This window comes from Dreissena polymorpha, chromosome 13, assembly GCF_020536995.1.
Source record: "Dreissena polymorpha isolate Duluth1 chromosome 13, UMN_Dpol_1.0, whole genome shotgun sequence".
Classification (NCBI taxonomy): Eukaryota; Metazoa; Mollusca; class Bivalvia; order Myida; family Dreissenidae; genus Dreissena; species Dreissena polymorpha.
Genome location: NC_068367.1, coordinates 60,041,484 through 60,056,569, shown reverse-complemented (window position 1 = coordinate 60,056,569; position 15,086 = coordinate 60,041,484). Strand labels below are relative to the sequence as shown.

Below are 15,086 nucleotides of genomic sequence, written 5' to 3'. Positions count from 1 at the left end.
GTGAAAAGATCAATTCACATAGAATTTTAGTCCCATGAAATATGAAGAAAAGCTTTATTTAAAAGTGCATGAATAAACTAAATGTCAACAGAAATAACCTTTTAATACGGTCATTAGACAGTTACAAACACTGGGACTATAATGCTGTAATCAAATTGTAGTCTGATCCGCCATGTTTGTCAAGCATTGAACACCCTAAAATAGCTCGCTATTTTTATTTGCTGTAAAGATCAGTCTCATAAAATGAGATTTATTTGTGGACACTCATGAAAAGCATCTGCATGTTACGACTTGACTTGTAGAGAAGAATTTTCAATCAAAAGTTTCATGCTTTTTGAAAAGAACTTTTGGGCTTAATATCTTTTGTACAGCAAAACACACCCTTCTATAGAGCCATGAGGAACAAACACAACGATAAGCTGAAGTGAAAATATATTTGAAAAACTCTAAACATATATTGATATCTCATATTATAGCCAATTCTTAGTAACTTATAATTTCAGCAATAATTTTGAGGTTGATACTTAAACCCTTGCTAAACTCAACAACAAAATGAGGGTTGATCGATAAATAAACATTGTGACTCCAAAAAAGTTACCGCGGTAATTCTTCAAATCTCAATGCAGTATTGTTCTTTTCTTAATTGCGAAAGTGTCACAAACGATTTATCAGAACAACATTATGCAAAATGGAGCATAAAAAACATTAAGGGGGTTAAGTTCGCAAGACCCAGTCAATAAATTATCAATGGCAGTACACTAACATAACTGAGTAGATTTTATGTTCCCCTTTTTAAAGATTAAAACAGATTACTTTGATTTATTTAGGGCATGTATACTCTGATATTGAAAACTGGCCAAACACTTGATACATCCGAGAGATTTAATGACACACCAGGGATATTTGAAATGAAATTCAAGATTTTCTGTTCAAAAAGACAGCATTTTGGGGGGACATATACATACTGAAGACATATAAATACTGAAAAATGACTTTTGCTACAATTTGTATTTGCATTTGGACCGATCATGTTTATAAATTGACTGACTTTCGAGAGTCAATGTGAAAGGATGTTTCTGCATCTTTATCTCCTATATTAACCCATTTATGCCTAGCGTCTAGAAAAAAAGGCTTTAGCAAACAGCGTAGACCCAGATGAGACGCCGCATGATGCGGCATCTCATCAGGGTCTGCGCTGTTTGGTTTTTAGGAATTTCTGTAAGAAATATTCTAAATATAGAAAAAATATACTAGACATCCCTAATTTTGGAAATAAATTGAGCCAATTTAGAAGGATGGGAGAGTCCACTAGGCATAAATGGGTTAAGTGAAGTGCTCTAATCGATCTAGAGTGGGTATTTTTTTCAGAACACAAAATAATTATTATTTATGTTATTAAGTGCAAAATCTGTTTATTTTTTAATCTTTGACATATACAGACTCCCATATTCTAATCAGCTTTCATAAATTATTTGTTGACATGTATTTGTTTATTATTACTTTTCTGTAAGTTTGCTTTTCATATACTCATTTTCTAAACATTCAAGGCACACAAAAATACCAAGTCAGTCAACCAAGTAATTAAACATATATATGAAAACAACATAAAAGAAAAATTATTAATGAAATTTAATCCTACAATGGAACCTTATCAACATCTGACAAAAAAAACATGAAGTCAAAAAAATAGCTTGAAGTTGAGGAAAATAAAACGCAGACTAAAAATCAACAAGGATCCATTCTCACAGCAACAATCTGCATATTGTACCTGCATAAGACTGATAACAACAGATTGTGAGGAGGAAAAAAATGAGCGAAAAAAAAACTTGAAATGCATTTATTGTTCAAGAAACAACGGGGAAGTTTCAAAAATGTAAATCAAGATGTTTCCCAAAAGATGAAGAAAAAAAACAGCACGCATAACAATATAATCACACTGATAGAAATAAATGGAGTTTTGCATCAATGCTGGCATGGATTTCTGATTTACAAGCTGAATAATAAAGAAGTTACACATGATGAAGCATTGCAGGATATGATCTAAGAGTTCTAAATTTTCCAAGCACTTAATCAGCAAAAAAATTGAGATAAAAGCCAAAGGCAAAATCATTTACCATATTTTTAAATTTGTTAATAGATAATGTTGTTCTAAAAAGTTGTCCGCAACGAAATAAACTTTTGTAGAACTGAATCAACATGTTATAGGGACCCTTTATGAACTAAAGACATTGTCACATGGTATTTTTTGGTGGAAAGCATATAAAAGCCTCTTATATTTCTAAGGCATAAAAAAGTGGGTTAGAACTGTTGCAAACAACATGCACTTTAATTACGTACAAGTTTGAGCCTAATTTTGTAACATAGCTTATGAGGTCACAGTGGTGTAGCTGATATGCTATCTGTCTAGCATTCGCGAGGTCATGGGTTCCATCTCTACATGGAGAGTGTTCTTTGGATTTTTCCAAAAGACACCATGCACTGGCTTTACCCAGGAAACTAACTCAAGAGTATTTCACTAAGCCTAAGGCTTTAAATGCAACGAGCTTAAATAAATAGACTTAAAGTTACATACCTTTTTATATCTGAGCTTGTTTCACTAAGCCAAGGCTTTAAATGCAACGAGCTTAAATAAATAGACTTAAAGTTACGTACCTTTTTATATCTGAGCTTGAATGTCATAAGCTTGTAAGACCTTACAAAATACAAGTTTGAGCCTTTTTACGTAAGCTCTGAGCTTGAATGTCATAATCTTGTAAGAAGTTTGAGCCTTTTTACGTAACCTACCTTTGCCATCTGAGGCCTGAATGCCCTGAGCTTGTAGCTAAGGCATAGAACAGTTGGTACCAACTGCTCCATACAACACGCATTTCAGTTAAAAGTTTGAGCCTTGTTATGTAACGTACAATCTGTACCTTTGCCATCTGAGCCTGGATGCCCTGAGCTTGTAGCGCCTGTACAGCCAGTTCGGCCGCCTGGTTGGTCTCAAAGTCAACGAACCCATAACCTGCAGCAAGAAAGAGAGGGCATGTCCATAAGTACAAAGTCAGTTTACAATATGGTTTCAATTATTTCCTTAATTAAGCTGAGTTTTTGTTAATTGGTCATTTCATGTCAACAACACCTGCAATATATATTGTAAATACAATGTTAGCCTCGCTTTGATAAAACCCCATTTAATGCATGTGTGTGAAGTGGTGTTCCATATTAGCCTGTGCAGTCCGCACAGGCTTAAGAGTGACAACACTTTCCCACTAAACTGGATTTTCGCCATGAACAGACATCCTTTAAATGACAAATACCATAAGGACAGAAAGTGTTGTCCCTGATTTGCCTGTGCGGACTGCACAGGCTAATGCAGGACAACACTACGCACATGCATTAAGCCCACATTTTTAAAAGCCCCGTTCATTTTAATTAATATTTGTTAGGTATTATGGTCTCAATATTTATGTATACAACATGACATGTGTCTCAAATTATTCTGATCATGACATTCGCTACAAAATGTCATTCATCAACCAGTTATCAAGTAAATTCATTAGATCAAAAAATTCCTGGCCGTAATGTTATAAAATGGGCATCAATTCCCTTTTCTATAAACTTGTCCCATTCCTCTTGGTTTCTTATAAAAATATCTCCACATCAATGCTTCCATATTTAGATGAATTTTTCCAAGACATAAAAAGTATTATCTTCAGTATTTTGCATTCAAAACAATCGCAGAGTTTTCCAGCATTGGTTTCTCTGGAAATCCAGGAGAACGTCATGACATGTATTTTTGTTATATATGGAAGCCTCCACTAAATCATTCTTCTTTCACTATCATTATATGCAAAACTGAATCTTTTACCTGGTAATTTTGTTATTAGTCACTTTATAATTAAGCAACGCTGCCCTAAGCATTTTTGGTAGTGATTAATGTTTCTTAACCGTTTCCATACACTTACGTTTAAGGTTATTAATAGCTCATTATATGGTTTTATGCCAAATAAAAGCACTTTGTTTTGCATGATTCATGGTTTAAGGAACATACTAAGTGCTTGTTTTTTCTATAAAAACTTTTATGATTATTGTAATTAAACAAATTTTGGGAAAATTATGCTGTATAGGGCCATTATTCATCAACTTATTCATTACAAAAAGCAAATAGGAGTATCTGATCATAACATTAGTCTGTAAAAGGACAATTTGAGGCAGCAAATGTCTTCAATCAAAACACTTCTTATAATTTTTAAATAAGTGGTAAATTGAAAAAATAAATGTGTTATTAAAACTGAAAAAATAGCAAGATCTGTTATGTCAACTTTTATCAAGTATAACATATTCCATCAGATAAGTGAAAGAAAAGTCATGTCCGCACTTAAAGAACAAAAGCTGGAAGACCATATCAATTCTTTGAGACCTTCTAATGTCATTCAAGTGGTCTTTGTAAGGAGGACTAATCTGTGCAGAATTTTCTTCTCCATCTTTCGATCAATATCCCTGCTTTGGGACAGTTTCATGCAAATATTGAAGGCCAATTTCAACATGGCCCATGAATCACAGACAAATGGACTCCCAAAACGTGAGTAAGCAACACAAATAATTAAATTATTCTGGTAACCAAATCAAAATGCTGTTTCAAATTGTAAAATTATATTTTATTATTGATTGGGAGTAAAAATTGTAAGTAAATGAACATGTGGATTAAACTGTTCAATGCCTTCACGTACACATTCCATTGCAAGAAACAAGATCATGGTCCATTAAGTCTACAGACAAATAAAAAATGTACTTTACTTTGAAGCACTTTCACCCTTTGCATGCTTGGAAATTTGTTGATTGCTAAAAATTGTTGTCTGCTGAATTTCTGAAATTAGCAGTTTACTCGATTTTTTTTTAAAGAATACTTTCAGAATAGCAAACAGTTTGGATCCTGATGAGACACCACATTTTGTGGCGTCTCATCTGGATCCAAACTGTTTGCAGAGGCCTTTAAAATCCTGTTCTAGCAATGAAAGAGTTAAGCGACAATTTTTACTAACGTATACATACAAACAACATTGTGTCTTGTAAAGGTAATTTCTTTAAAATTTAAAATCCATATTCTTATGTGGACAATGAACCCCATTTTTTTGTACATACATTTCTTGTTGAATTTAAGATGAAGGATGCTGCATGTATACTTTTAAGTGGACTTAAGAAGATAATGTTTATCATTTAGTGTGCAAACTGATAATCTTGCTACAAAATGTTTTCCTGTTTCCTGTTTTGAACACTCATACAAGATTTTCACGTGATGAAATAAGAGATATAATTTGACTATAGTTTATTTACATATCAAACAAAAACATGTTTTAAGTAATGAATTACAAGGAATATATGAACATATAATATTTCATTAAATGCAAATTTAGCTTTTTTTAAACAAAATACTTCCTTTTGCAATTTAATCAACTCCCTGACTGATAAAAAGTCAGTTTTCTTGTTTCTTCCGCTTAAGTTGCTGACTGTCCAATTACTCTTTGGGCCAATTTATCATGGCCTTTGGGCTCTTTTAATAGACATATTAACTTTTTTTGTCTTTGTGACTTTAAATTTTATGGAAACTTTTAACCTTTTCTTTTGGTCCTTTGAACTTTCTATTTGGGCTCTTTAAATACTTCTTATTTTGCATCCCATGAGGTGGTCGCTATTAAGACATGAAGACCAAAGGGCTTGTACAGCAAATATTGTTCAATTACTAGGATAGAAATCAATTCCAATTTTCAAGGAAAACACTCCATGCAACAAGCGACCAGCATTTAGCATTATTATGTTTTGTCATGTTAACAGAGAACCAATAAAAACTGGTATTGAAGGGAAATATTGGAGATTACAATCACGAAACAGGGCAGATAATTTGGCCGTGTAATTGCATAGAAAATCATCCATAAACTTGGATCCATACCGGACAGGCAACCGCATCAAAGACATGGCTTAGATCAGCAGCTATTCTGGCTTTTTTATAATGGCCTTGAATTGAAAACTGTTAAATACAAAAGGCTAAGACAAACATGAAAAACTAATATTATGGCTGGAAATGTTAAAACGCTACAATAAAATCCACCAATGCTTTTAGTACAAAGAAAGGAAGCAACCGTATTTTATTCATCAATGCTCCAACACTAATAAACACAAAACTACAAACAAATCCCACCAAATTAATGTTTATGTTGGCATATTATAATGGGCAATTCATTTATTAGAGTATATATGGTATGTAATCAATGGCAACAAACTTCGCGCTTCTATAAAGTGTGACGAAAAGGTAAAATGACATCTCTCTACTGGAATAATATGACCTTGAATCACATCTTAACTAGGATTACAGTATCTCTTCAGAATGTCTCTTATTCTCATAAAAAACTTATAATTCAATGAAAACAAACCAATTCATAGTTTGATCGATGTTGACACATTTTAATGACACTTTATATATACAAAAAGTAGATTCAATTTAAACGAAAACAGACAGATTACTTTAAACAGGCATAGGTAAAAGCAGTTGTTTTTTCCATTGCTATAAGATACAATTATAGAGTTCTATTCAACGAGATGTATTCATCAATTTTGTAAATATCCCCATCTTACGTGTATACATAAAGATCACAGCGAAACAGCTCTAAAGTGGGTTGAACAAGTCAGGTAGTTACCTCCTTTATGCGCCAAGACCTCAAGAGACATTTACCCCTGTAATGCATCATCTAAATGCAAATTTGCCGGATTTCAATATCAAATATATTCAACATTACTTTCCTGCATAAGTTATCAAAATGCCCATTTTACATGTTCAGCTAACCGTGAATATCTTTGAAAGCAGGTTAAACGCTGATTTAAATTTAAGTATCTCCCCCTATTTCTTCCATCATCAGAAAGATTCGTTACAAAACTTCATTTCCGATTATATCAAACCAGTTTTGAAACAAATTATAGGCACCTATCTACGAATACGCTTTAAAAATATTCATAGGAAAATGGCAATTCAAATTTAAATAATTTAAGTCTTAAGTGTGCAGTGAATCGTATACAGAGTTTTTCATATTACTTGATATTATCGATGTCATTTTAAAAGCTACCTAACTGTGAAATGATGGTTAACTTTAAATGGAAAAAAGTTGTTTAACAGATTGCCTGTGAAACCACTCACTGTGCAGAAATAGTAAGTCGTAAAATATAGCATTTTCTTGTAAGGCAAAATAATCGTTGATCAGGCAATAAATTTTCAGATTGGCCATAAAAATCATAAACAAATTCACCGTGGTGTTTTATGATGATAAAATGCATCATCCATGAAAAATTATGTAGCAAAACATCTAGGAAATAAGTGTAAATACTACCTGACAAACAACATTTGGTACAACAAAGTTTTGATATTAAAGTTAGACTGCCAGTTTGTTATTTGAGATTGTTATTTAACAACACATAACTTCCTACACCTAAAAACTGGCCAAATATTATGATTTTATGTCGTTGTTTTTTTACATTTTTTTTCTTCTAAAACTGAGTTTTTATTTCAGTCCCAATCCTTACCCTCATCTCAAAAACAAATAAAACAAGTAAGTAAACATTTGTCATAAAACCAATCCATCAACAATCTGGAGAGAATGACCACAGAAAAAAAAGACCTATCCCACTACAAGATGTGTGGCTTTAGTTTAAACCTTTTAATTTTGTGCGCTAGCATTTAATTACTAAGGCTTGTTGAATTTCTTTCAGGTCCATATCCTGGGTGGAACCAGTACTTTGAGGGAGATCTGAACTCTCCCATATTTGGGATCGATCCCGTGACCTTCAAGTCACCAGGCTGACATCATATCCACTTTGCCATGGAGACCTGTAATGTGGCTTCTCAAAGATTGTAACTCGTGCAGTTTGGAAACTCAGACAGACAGACAGTCCAGAGCTCAGAGTTCCATCTCAGCTAGCTGGGCCTGGCAATCCAATAAGCATCAGTAAAAGTAGATAATTAAACTTAAAAAAAAAAAAAGAAAATAGTTCAAGATTTGAATTCATTGTGTTTACTATAGAAAACCAAATATTGACTAAAACTGCAATTAGTCTAATCAATATCGTATAACCTTGACCACCTATGCGGATAAACCTTTCTTGAAAGCATTTATTACTCCTATAAAATATGTATCCCCCCCCAATCCCCCTTGGTTTTAACTAAAATGCTCATTAAAAACTCCACCCAGTAATTTATCTAAATCTTTACATTCAATGCAAAACAGGCATTCTTTCATGCCATTAAAAACAACATGCATAATATATCTTTGTCATTTATATGAATGCAAAACTGGAGTTCCCTGCTAATAAAGATAACTGAATATTCATGACTAATGGCAGACATTTTCCTCTGTTACTGCAACAAAAGCCTGTTGTTATGTTCCTATATGTTGTAGTATTGTTTTCATCTCTAGGGCTCTGTGTACTTTACTTATGTCATTTATTGATTGTTTCATTTTCTCTCAATATAAGGTTACAGTGTACTATATGATTGAGATGTGAATGCTGTACTCTTTAGTCTAAACAGATCATCTTTATTCACCTGAAGACATGTTTCCAGTTATTGATAATGGTTATGCTATTTTATCTAAAGTGTGCAGGTAAAGAATTGATGTTAATTAAAAAGTTATATTATTTTAAGATCGGAAATAACAACTAAAAACTTGCGCGAAGGCAAGTTACAATCAAAACCAGCAAAAATAACCTTAAAAAACTAGAACTTTGACTTTTGTCAAGTTCTTTCATACATATCATTTGAAATACCTTTATATTTCTTAACCCTTTGCATGCTGGGAAATTTGTTGTCTGCAAAAATGTTGTCTGCTGAATTTCTTAAATTAGCATTTTCTTCAAAAATTTTTTTCCAAAGAATACTATCAGAATAGCAAACAGTTTGGATCCAGATGAGACGCCACGTTCTGTGGCATCTCATCTGGATGCAAACTGTTTGCAAAGGCCTTCAAAATTCGGTTCCGGCACTGAAAGAGTTAAACGCATCCAGCATAGAATGCTCTTTAAGAAAATGTATGTTTAGTCCCTTCATGCACAATGTTGACTTTATTTTTTATTAAAGTAAGATTTTACATTAACTCACATTAGGCTTGGAATTAGTATATTGTGACCTTAACACAACTCTTTTTTTACACAATCAAATTTTAACAATAACTGAGCAAAGACATTTTAAAATCAAATAAAGACAATAATAGGTATATTCAACAATAAAAGTCAGACATTAAAAAGTCAAACACATTTATTTATCATTTGTTAAAAATCCCATGCTGTTGCACATAACAACAGATTGCTTTGACGATTATTTTCAATAAACACAGGAGATATAATGACTTTTATGTACTTATTTTGAGGGTCACTTTAAACTAATTCTTCCAAATACATGGAACCAAATCAATGTCTAAGTTATCTTTATAAGGTTCTTTTTATTGTCTACTGTCTAGGGAAAATGAAATTGCTGGAGAGATTTCTCAAAGACATGAATGGGCTATCAACAGTCTGTCTAATGGAATAATATAATGGCATAACACATTGTGAAAAAGATAATGGTGAATGAATGCACACCATTTTTAACCCTTATAGCGCTGGAACCAAAATTTAAAGGCCTTTGCAAACAGTTTTGGATCAAGATCAGACGCCACAAAACATGGCGTCTGATCAGGATCCAAACTGTTTGCTATTCTGAGTGGTCTTTGAATAAAAATTGAAGAAAATGCTAATTTTAGAAATTCAGCAGACGACATTTTAGCAGACGACAAATATCCCAGCATGCAAAGGGTTTGTTGTTCTATATTTAGATCATAAGAGTCATGGATATGAGCACTGACATGGGGAAATATGACAAAAAGGAATGTAAAACAATATTCAAGACTTCATGTCAGAGTGTTAAGATATTTAATATTTGGATTCATATGCTCAATTGTGCAGATTTAATGGATCCGAAACAATTTTACTGGTTATTTACATTTCACCGTTCCCCTACAATTTAAGTCCAAAAATCAAAACATTATTTTGGTTTATTCAGTACATAACACTTTCTCAATTCCCATAAGGTGTTTTAGGAGATAAAACTACTTGTTTTTGCCTGCCAATAACTGGTGCTCAAGTTGGAATAGCTTAAAGACCAGCAAATATGTAGTGGAGAGATACTTATGTGAGCAAGTGAATTACTTTTGGAAGAAAATGGTCGCTTTTATTTCTCCCAGGAACAAAAATCTTTGTCTTCTACTATGATTACTTATCAATATGCATAAAGCATGTGATCAAGTTTCTGTGATAAATATTAATGAAGCAATTGAAGCCATCATTCTTTTTTGAGATTTATGAAATATTTATTATGTCCATAATATCTAGGCTGTGTGTTTATTTGTTTTCTCTTTCACTTGCAAACGCTTGTTTACAGTAACTGGAAAAACTTTATAACAAGTTCAAGGTATAACTATATAAAGTTCTTAATTAATATAGGTGCCATGAATAAATTGTGATTAACTGCGTGTTATGCATGTTCACAGCTTTATTTCCAAAGCAAGTCTTATGTCAGAGAACAAACAACTGTCAATTTCAGACAGTTTACAAATTCATCTTTCAATATTTTTTAGAGTCAAACATTGACTGGGATAAAGACATTGTTTTATTGTTCTATGCTTAAGCAAGTAACTAACTTTTTTATCCAATAATAATCTAAAAATGTTTAGTTTAAAAACTTGTATTTCTTTCTTTCAGCATCTATTTTCATAATGGATAACATTCAAACTTATTAAATGTGTGAATACACATGCACATATTGAAGCCAGCAATTGCTTGTATTCAATTACAATCCATTGCATTGTTGTTCAATATATTTAACACAGATGCTGCAAATTGTCACAAAGAGCAGTGACAGGTTTTCATGTAGTGTTATATTACCTGCGGCTGTGTCAATTCTATTAGGTATTGCCAATATACACATGTTTTGTATGTTCTTGTGGCAAGTGAACAATAAATCCCCGCTTTGTAACACATGCCTTACAGTTTATTGCCTCTTGTCTCGTATATAAATCATAGGAATCAAGTTTTCAAAACACTCACTATTTTAAGATGCGTAAAATAAGCTATAAGTAATGGTTTAAACAATTGTTGGAAAACATTAGTTTTTTAACTGTTGATAATTGCAATGCTGTTTTAGAACAAAAGACTTAAAAAATATTTTTAACTTTTTGTAATCTATTAGTAAAATCAGTTTACCAAAAATTACTAAAGAAAAAATCACAAGACCTTTTTTTTCTAACAATGAATCTTACTATGCTACAAATCTTGAAAAAAAACTTTTTTTAACACATTAAAAAGGGTCCTTACTTCTCACTTGTTAAGATTGGAAACAATGTGTTATTGTGGAGAAGAAATAACAGAGTGGTGTGGTTTCATAAAATATTTTACAAATTACCCCCACATTAATTTAACCCCCCCCCACATTAATTTCAAACTGAGTTAAGGAAGGACAAAAAAGTTGCTCATTTTACAGATATTCCAAAACATCATCTGCCTCATGCACCAAATTGATTTAAATATTACATTTGTATAATATGAGATAGTGTGTTTCTGCAATCGGCAAAACTAATTAATGACTTGAGAGCATCCTAAAATTTATAATGTATAGCTTGAACATCAGATTTTACCTGTTATTAAAACACTTTCTCTGAGCATCACATGCACACATAACTGTCAACTGGTTACACATTCTTTGTCATAGTTCAAGCTGGACAAATTGCACTAAAGATAGATATTATTTCAAAGACAATAATTTCAAGAAAGCTCAATGAATAAATATGAAGTTGTTTTTTTTACAGCATAATTAGACGTTCTTGCCAATTGGAAATGTAAATTATGTTCAGACTATTATTTCATCAAATCTGCATTTTATAGCCCACACAGGGTCTAATAGCTCAAGATATTGGGATATGGAGACACTGCTATGGTTTTAATTGAAATTTTATAACAGCCATAAAAATATCCTGCATGTTTGCATGATTAAATTGACTGTGTTTATTAAACTTGTTCAAAAACGTTCTTAGTTTCTGCAAGTAATTACAAGTCAGATCATCATATTGTTACTGAACATACCACAGGTGCAAACAGATAAGTTTCAAGATTAAATTAAATGTGTAGATTAAATACATTTCCAGATGTTTACATCAGTATTCCTGTTAACACGTATATGTAAAATAATTTAGACCAATAGATATCAACTCTTGATGTCTCCAAAATTAATTTTGGGGACATTACACCTTTTCTACGGCTATTAGGGTTCAGTGAAGCCCACAAAATGGGTGAACGCCCAAGTGAGTAGGAAGTGGACTTAAAAAACACTATTAAAGTCTCCTTGCAAACATCAACAACTAAAAAAATGAGTATGTTTCACTATTATACCATAACAAATGTTTCATACGAATAAAACAAACCAAAATGAAGATAAATTATAAAATCAAACTCATAGAATTTATGGTAACCTTAATTGCACATTTTAAATTTAAATTTTAATACATTGGGCAACATTGTTCAAGGTAAAACCTTAGCCTAATTGATTTTAATTTGTGCAATATTCATCTGACAACAGCCCACTTTATGTTCATTAGCACACCACTTTGATGGACTGCAAAAGGATTGTTATGCTAATGTTTGGTTCAAATTGTTTGGGAAAAGGAACTAACCTTTGCATTTATTCGTGGTCTGGTCCACTATGGCCTTGGTGGAAATTATTTTGCCATATCTGAAAAGAGAAAACAACAGCGATATAGATATCTTCTTTACAATATACATATAATTAACAAAGAAAGGGAAGACAAACACTTGTGGCAAAAATATGGCTTTGTCCTAGAGCAAATATCTGTGGAATGTGTGGATATTTGGCACATACTTCAAAGTGATGACATGTCCACCCTTCAAAGCGATAACATTTTTAAGGTTTCAATTTAGTCATTTGTTCTTAAGAAATAAGTTAGTTAGTAACCCCATGAACTTAATATCATATATGTGAATCGACCAATCAACAAACAGAAAATTTAACCCACAAACTTTCAAAGAGACTCTAACATACCACTTTGTTGAGGTATAATATAAACTGCAAAAACATTGCAAATGGTACTATCAACAAAAAGGGAGGTAACATAATGTCTAGTAAAAGGCATCAACTAAGGGAAATAAATCTGCTTTGAAATCCATTTTGAAATGTTACATCAGCAAAAGGTAGAAATCTGTGCAACAACGGAATTCAATAAACTTTTGGTCCTTAAACTTGTGAAATTCCTTTCTCAAATGCTTCTTTACAAAAGGAATGTTGAGTGTAAACTTAATTGACAAGTTGCTTGACCAGATAACACCTGTATGTGTTAAATGAATGTCACAACATTTTTGTAACTTTAATTTTTGATTCAGAACAAAAGTTTTAAGTTGTCTTCATTTCTTTTTTATAAACATCATATAATAAATACTAAAATGCGGACATATTGATATGTAGCCACCATGTAGCTGCCTCTATAGAAAATAAAAAGTAAAACTTTTTTGAAATTTCACTGGTTTAAAAAAAATGATATTAGCATAAAATATGTATTTTGCCAACCACAGCAAGTTAGAAATTGCTCAGGCTTTTAAGTAGAGCTGATTGTATCAACTATAGCATCTTTGTACTTGTGTGTGGATGACAGCATGAATGATTATATATTCACATCAGCTACTTTACCTATATGTATAAATGTACATTATTCAGGTCTCTTAAATGTGGTTGAATAACTAAATGACCCGAAGCTTCATACAAATGTAACTGTAGGCAATTAATTTACTTTTCATCACATTTTTTTTCCACCTCACATCAAAGCATAAAATGTTGGCCTGGGATTTCTTTTTTATTTTGTTTTATAACAAGCACTCTGTAGTGATGTAATAAAAAGAAAACAACATATAATTTTATCACTATAACAGAAAAATCCCACTTAAGTTATAAAACCTCTCCTTCTTTGATTTGTAAAACATCAAAGTGTTACAATCAATATAATATACATCATTTATTAATCAAATCAAATGGACCGTGGCAAAAACGAAATTCTCCATTTAGTACAGTGAACAAATTCATACCTCAAATGAATATGGAAAGTATGTTTAATGACACCATCAAAATGTCAATGAACCTCAGTAGCAATAGTTGTCACATGAAAACTATGGTAACTACTGAATATAACTTCTACTCAATTATGTAGAGTTTTTTATTTCCATATTTATGCGGTCATTATTCTCCTCATTATCGTCACACTTTTATGGGTCACAAAAGGTAGGATAAGTAATCCACTGGCTCACTAACCATGACGACAATTAAAGTAATAATTTTTTAGGACTTCACGCAATATAACCGTGTGCAATAAGGCATCAAGAAATACTAAAATCAAGGATACAACAGGTATAGCAACATATGTAGCTTTCTGTAAAGGTATATTATTATTGTATTACACGCAATGTATTATGAGCGACAGTCCAACATTTGTAAATGTAATGAATATTAAATTTAGATAAAAATCCAATTTGTCAAAGAAGCCAAAGATTGGTTTGAACAGGTGTTCAATGTGCTGCATAATAAAATATGGCTTGGATGAGCATTTTGGAAGCACATAGCATTTTACATGTGTACATATATTTAGACCTGTTAAAAACCCGAGTCAACCTATGTCATACCATGCAGTCTCAGTTTCTAATCTAGTTGAAACTGAAATTCTTTACTACAGACAATTGTTTTTCTTTCACCAGCATTTACATGACAATTACCTTGCAAATATAGTATTCATATGGCTTATAGGCAATTGGTTGTTAAATTAATGAAATATATCAGTCATAATTTTGAAATTTATTCTTTAAAACAAGATATGTGTTTGTCAGAAACAATATGTCCCCTTCTGCGCCGCTTTGAAGCTATATATTTGACCTTTGTGACCTTGACCTTTCACCACTCAAAATGTGCAGCTCCATGAGATACACATGCATGCCAAATATGAAGTTGCTACCTTCAATATTGCAAAAGTTATGGCAAA

General features: G+C 32.1%; 1 protein-coding gene across 25 annotated transcripts in view; it reads right to left on the bottom strand.

Annotated features, from left to right (window-relative positions):
- The window catches only part of LOC127856000 (RNA-binding motif, single-stranded-interacting protein 2-like), a 247,648-nt gene that overhangs the window by 24,928 nt on the left and 207,634 nt on the right, over window positions 1-15,086 (bottom strand). For 24 of the 25 annotated variants that reach the window (XM_052391948.1, XM_052391950.1, XM_052391951.1 and 21 more), the window contains 2 exons: window positions 12,723-12,781; window positions 2,913-3,004 (listed from right to left, as the gene is read on the bottom strand). In XM_052391948.1, coding sequence (XP_052247908.1) covers window positions 2,913-3,004; window positions 12,723-12,781 — 151 coding nt within the window. Of the gene's footprint in view, window positions 1-2,903; window positions 3,005-12,722; window positions 12,782-15,086 lie in introns of all 25 variants that reach the window. The other variant, XM_052391947.1, reaches the window with a different exon arrangement.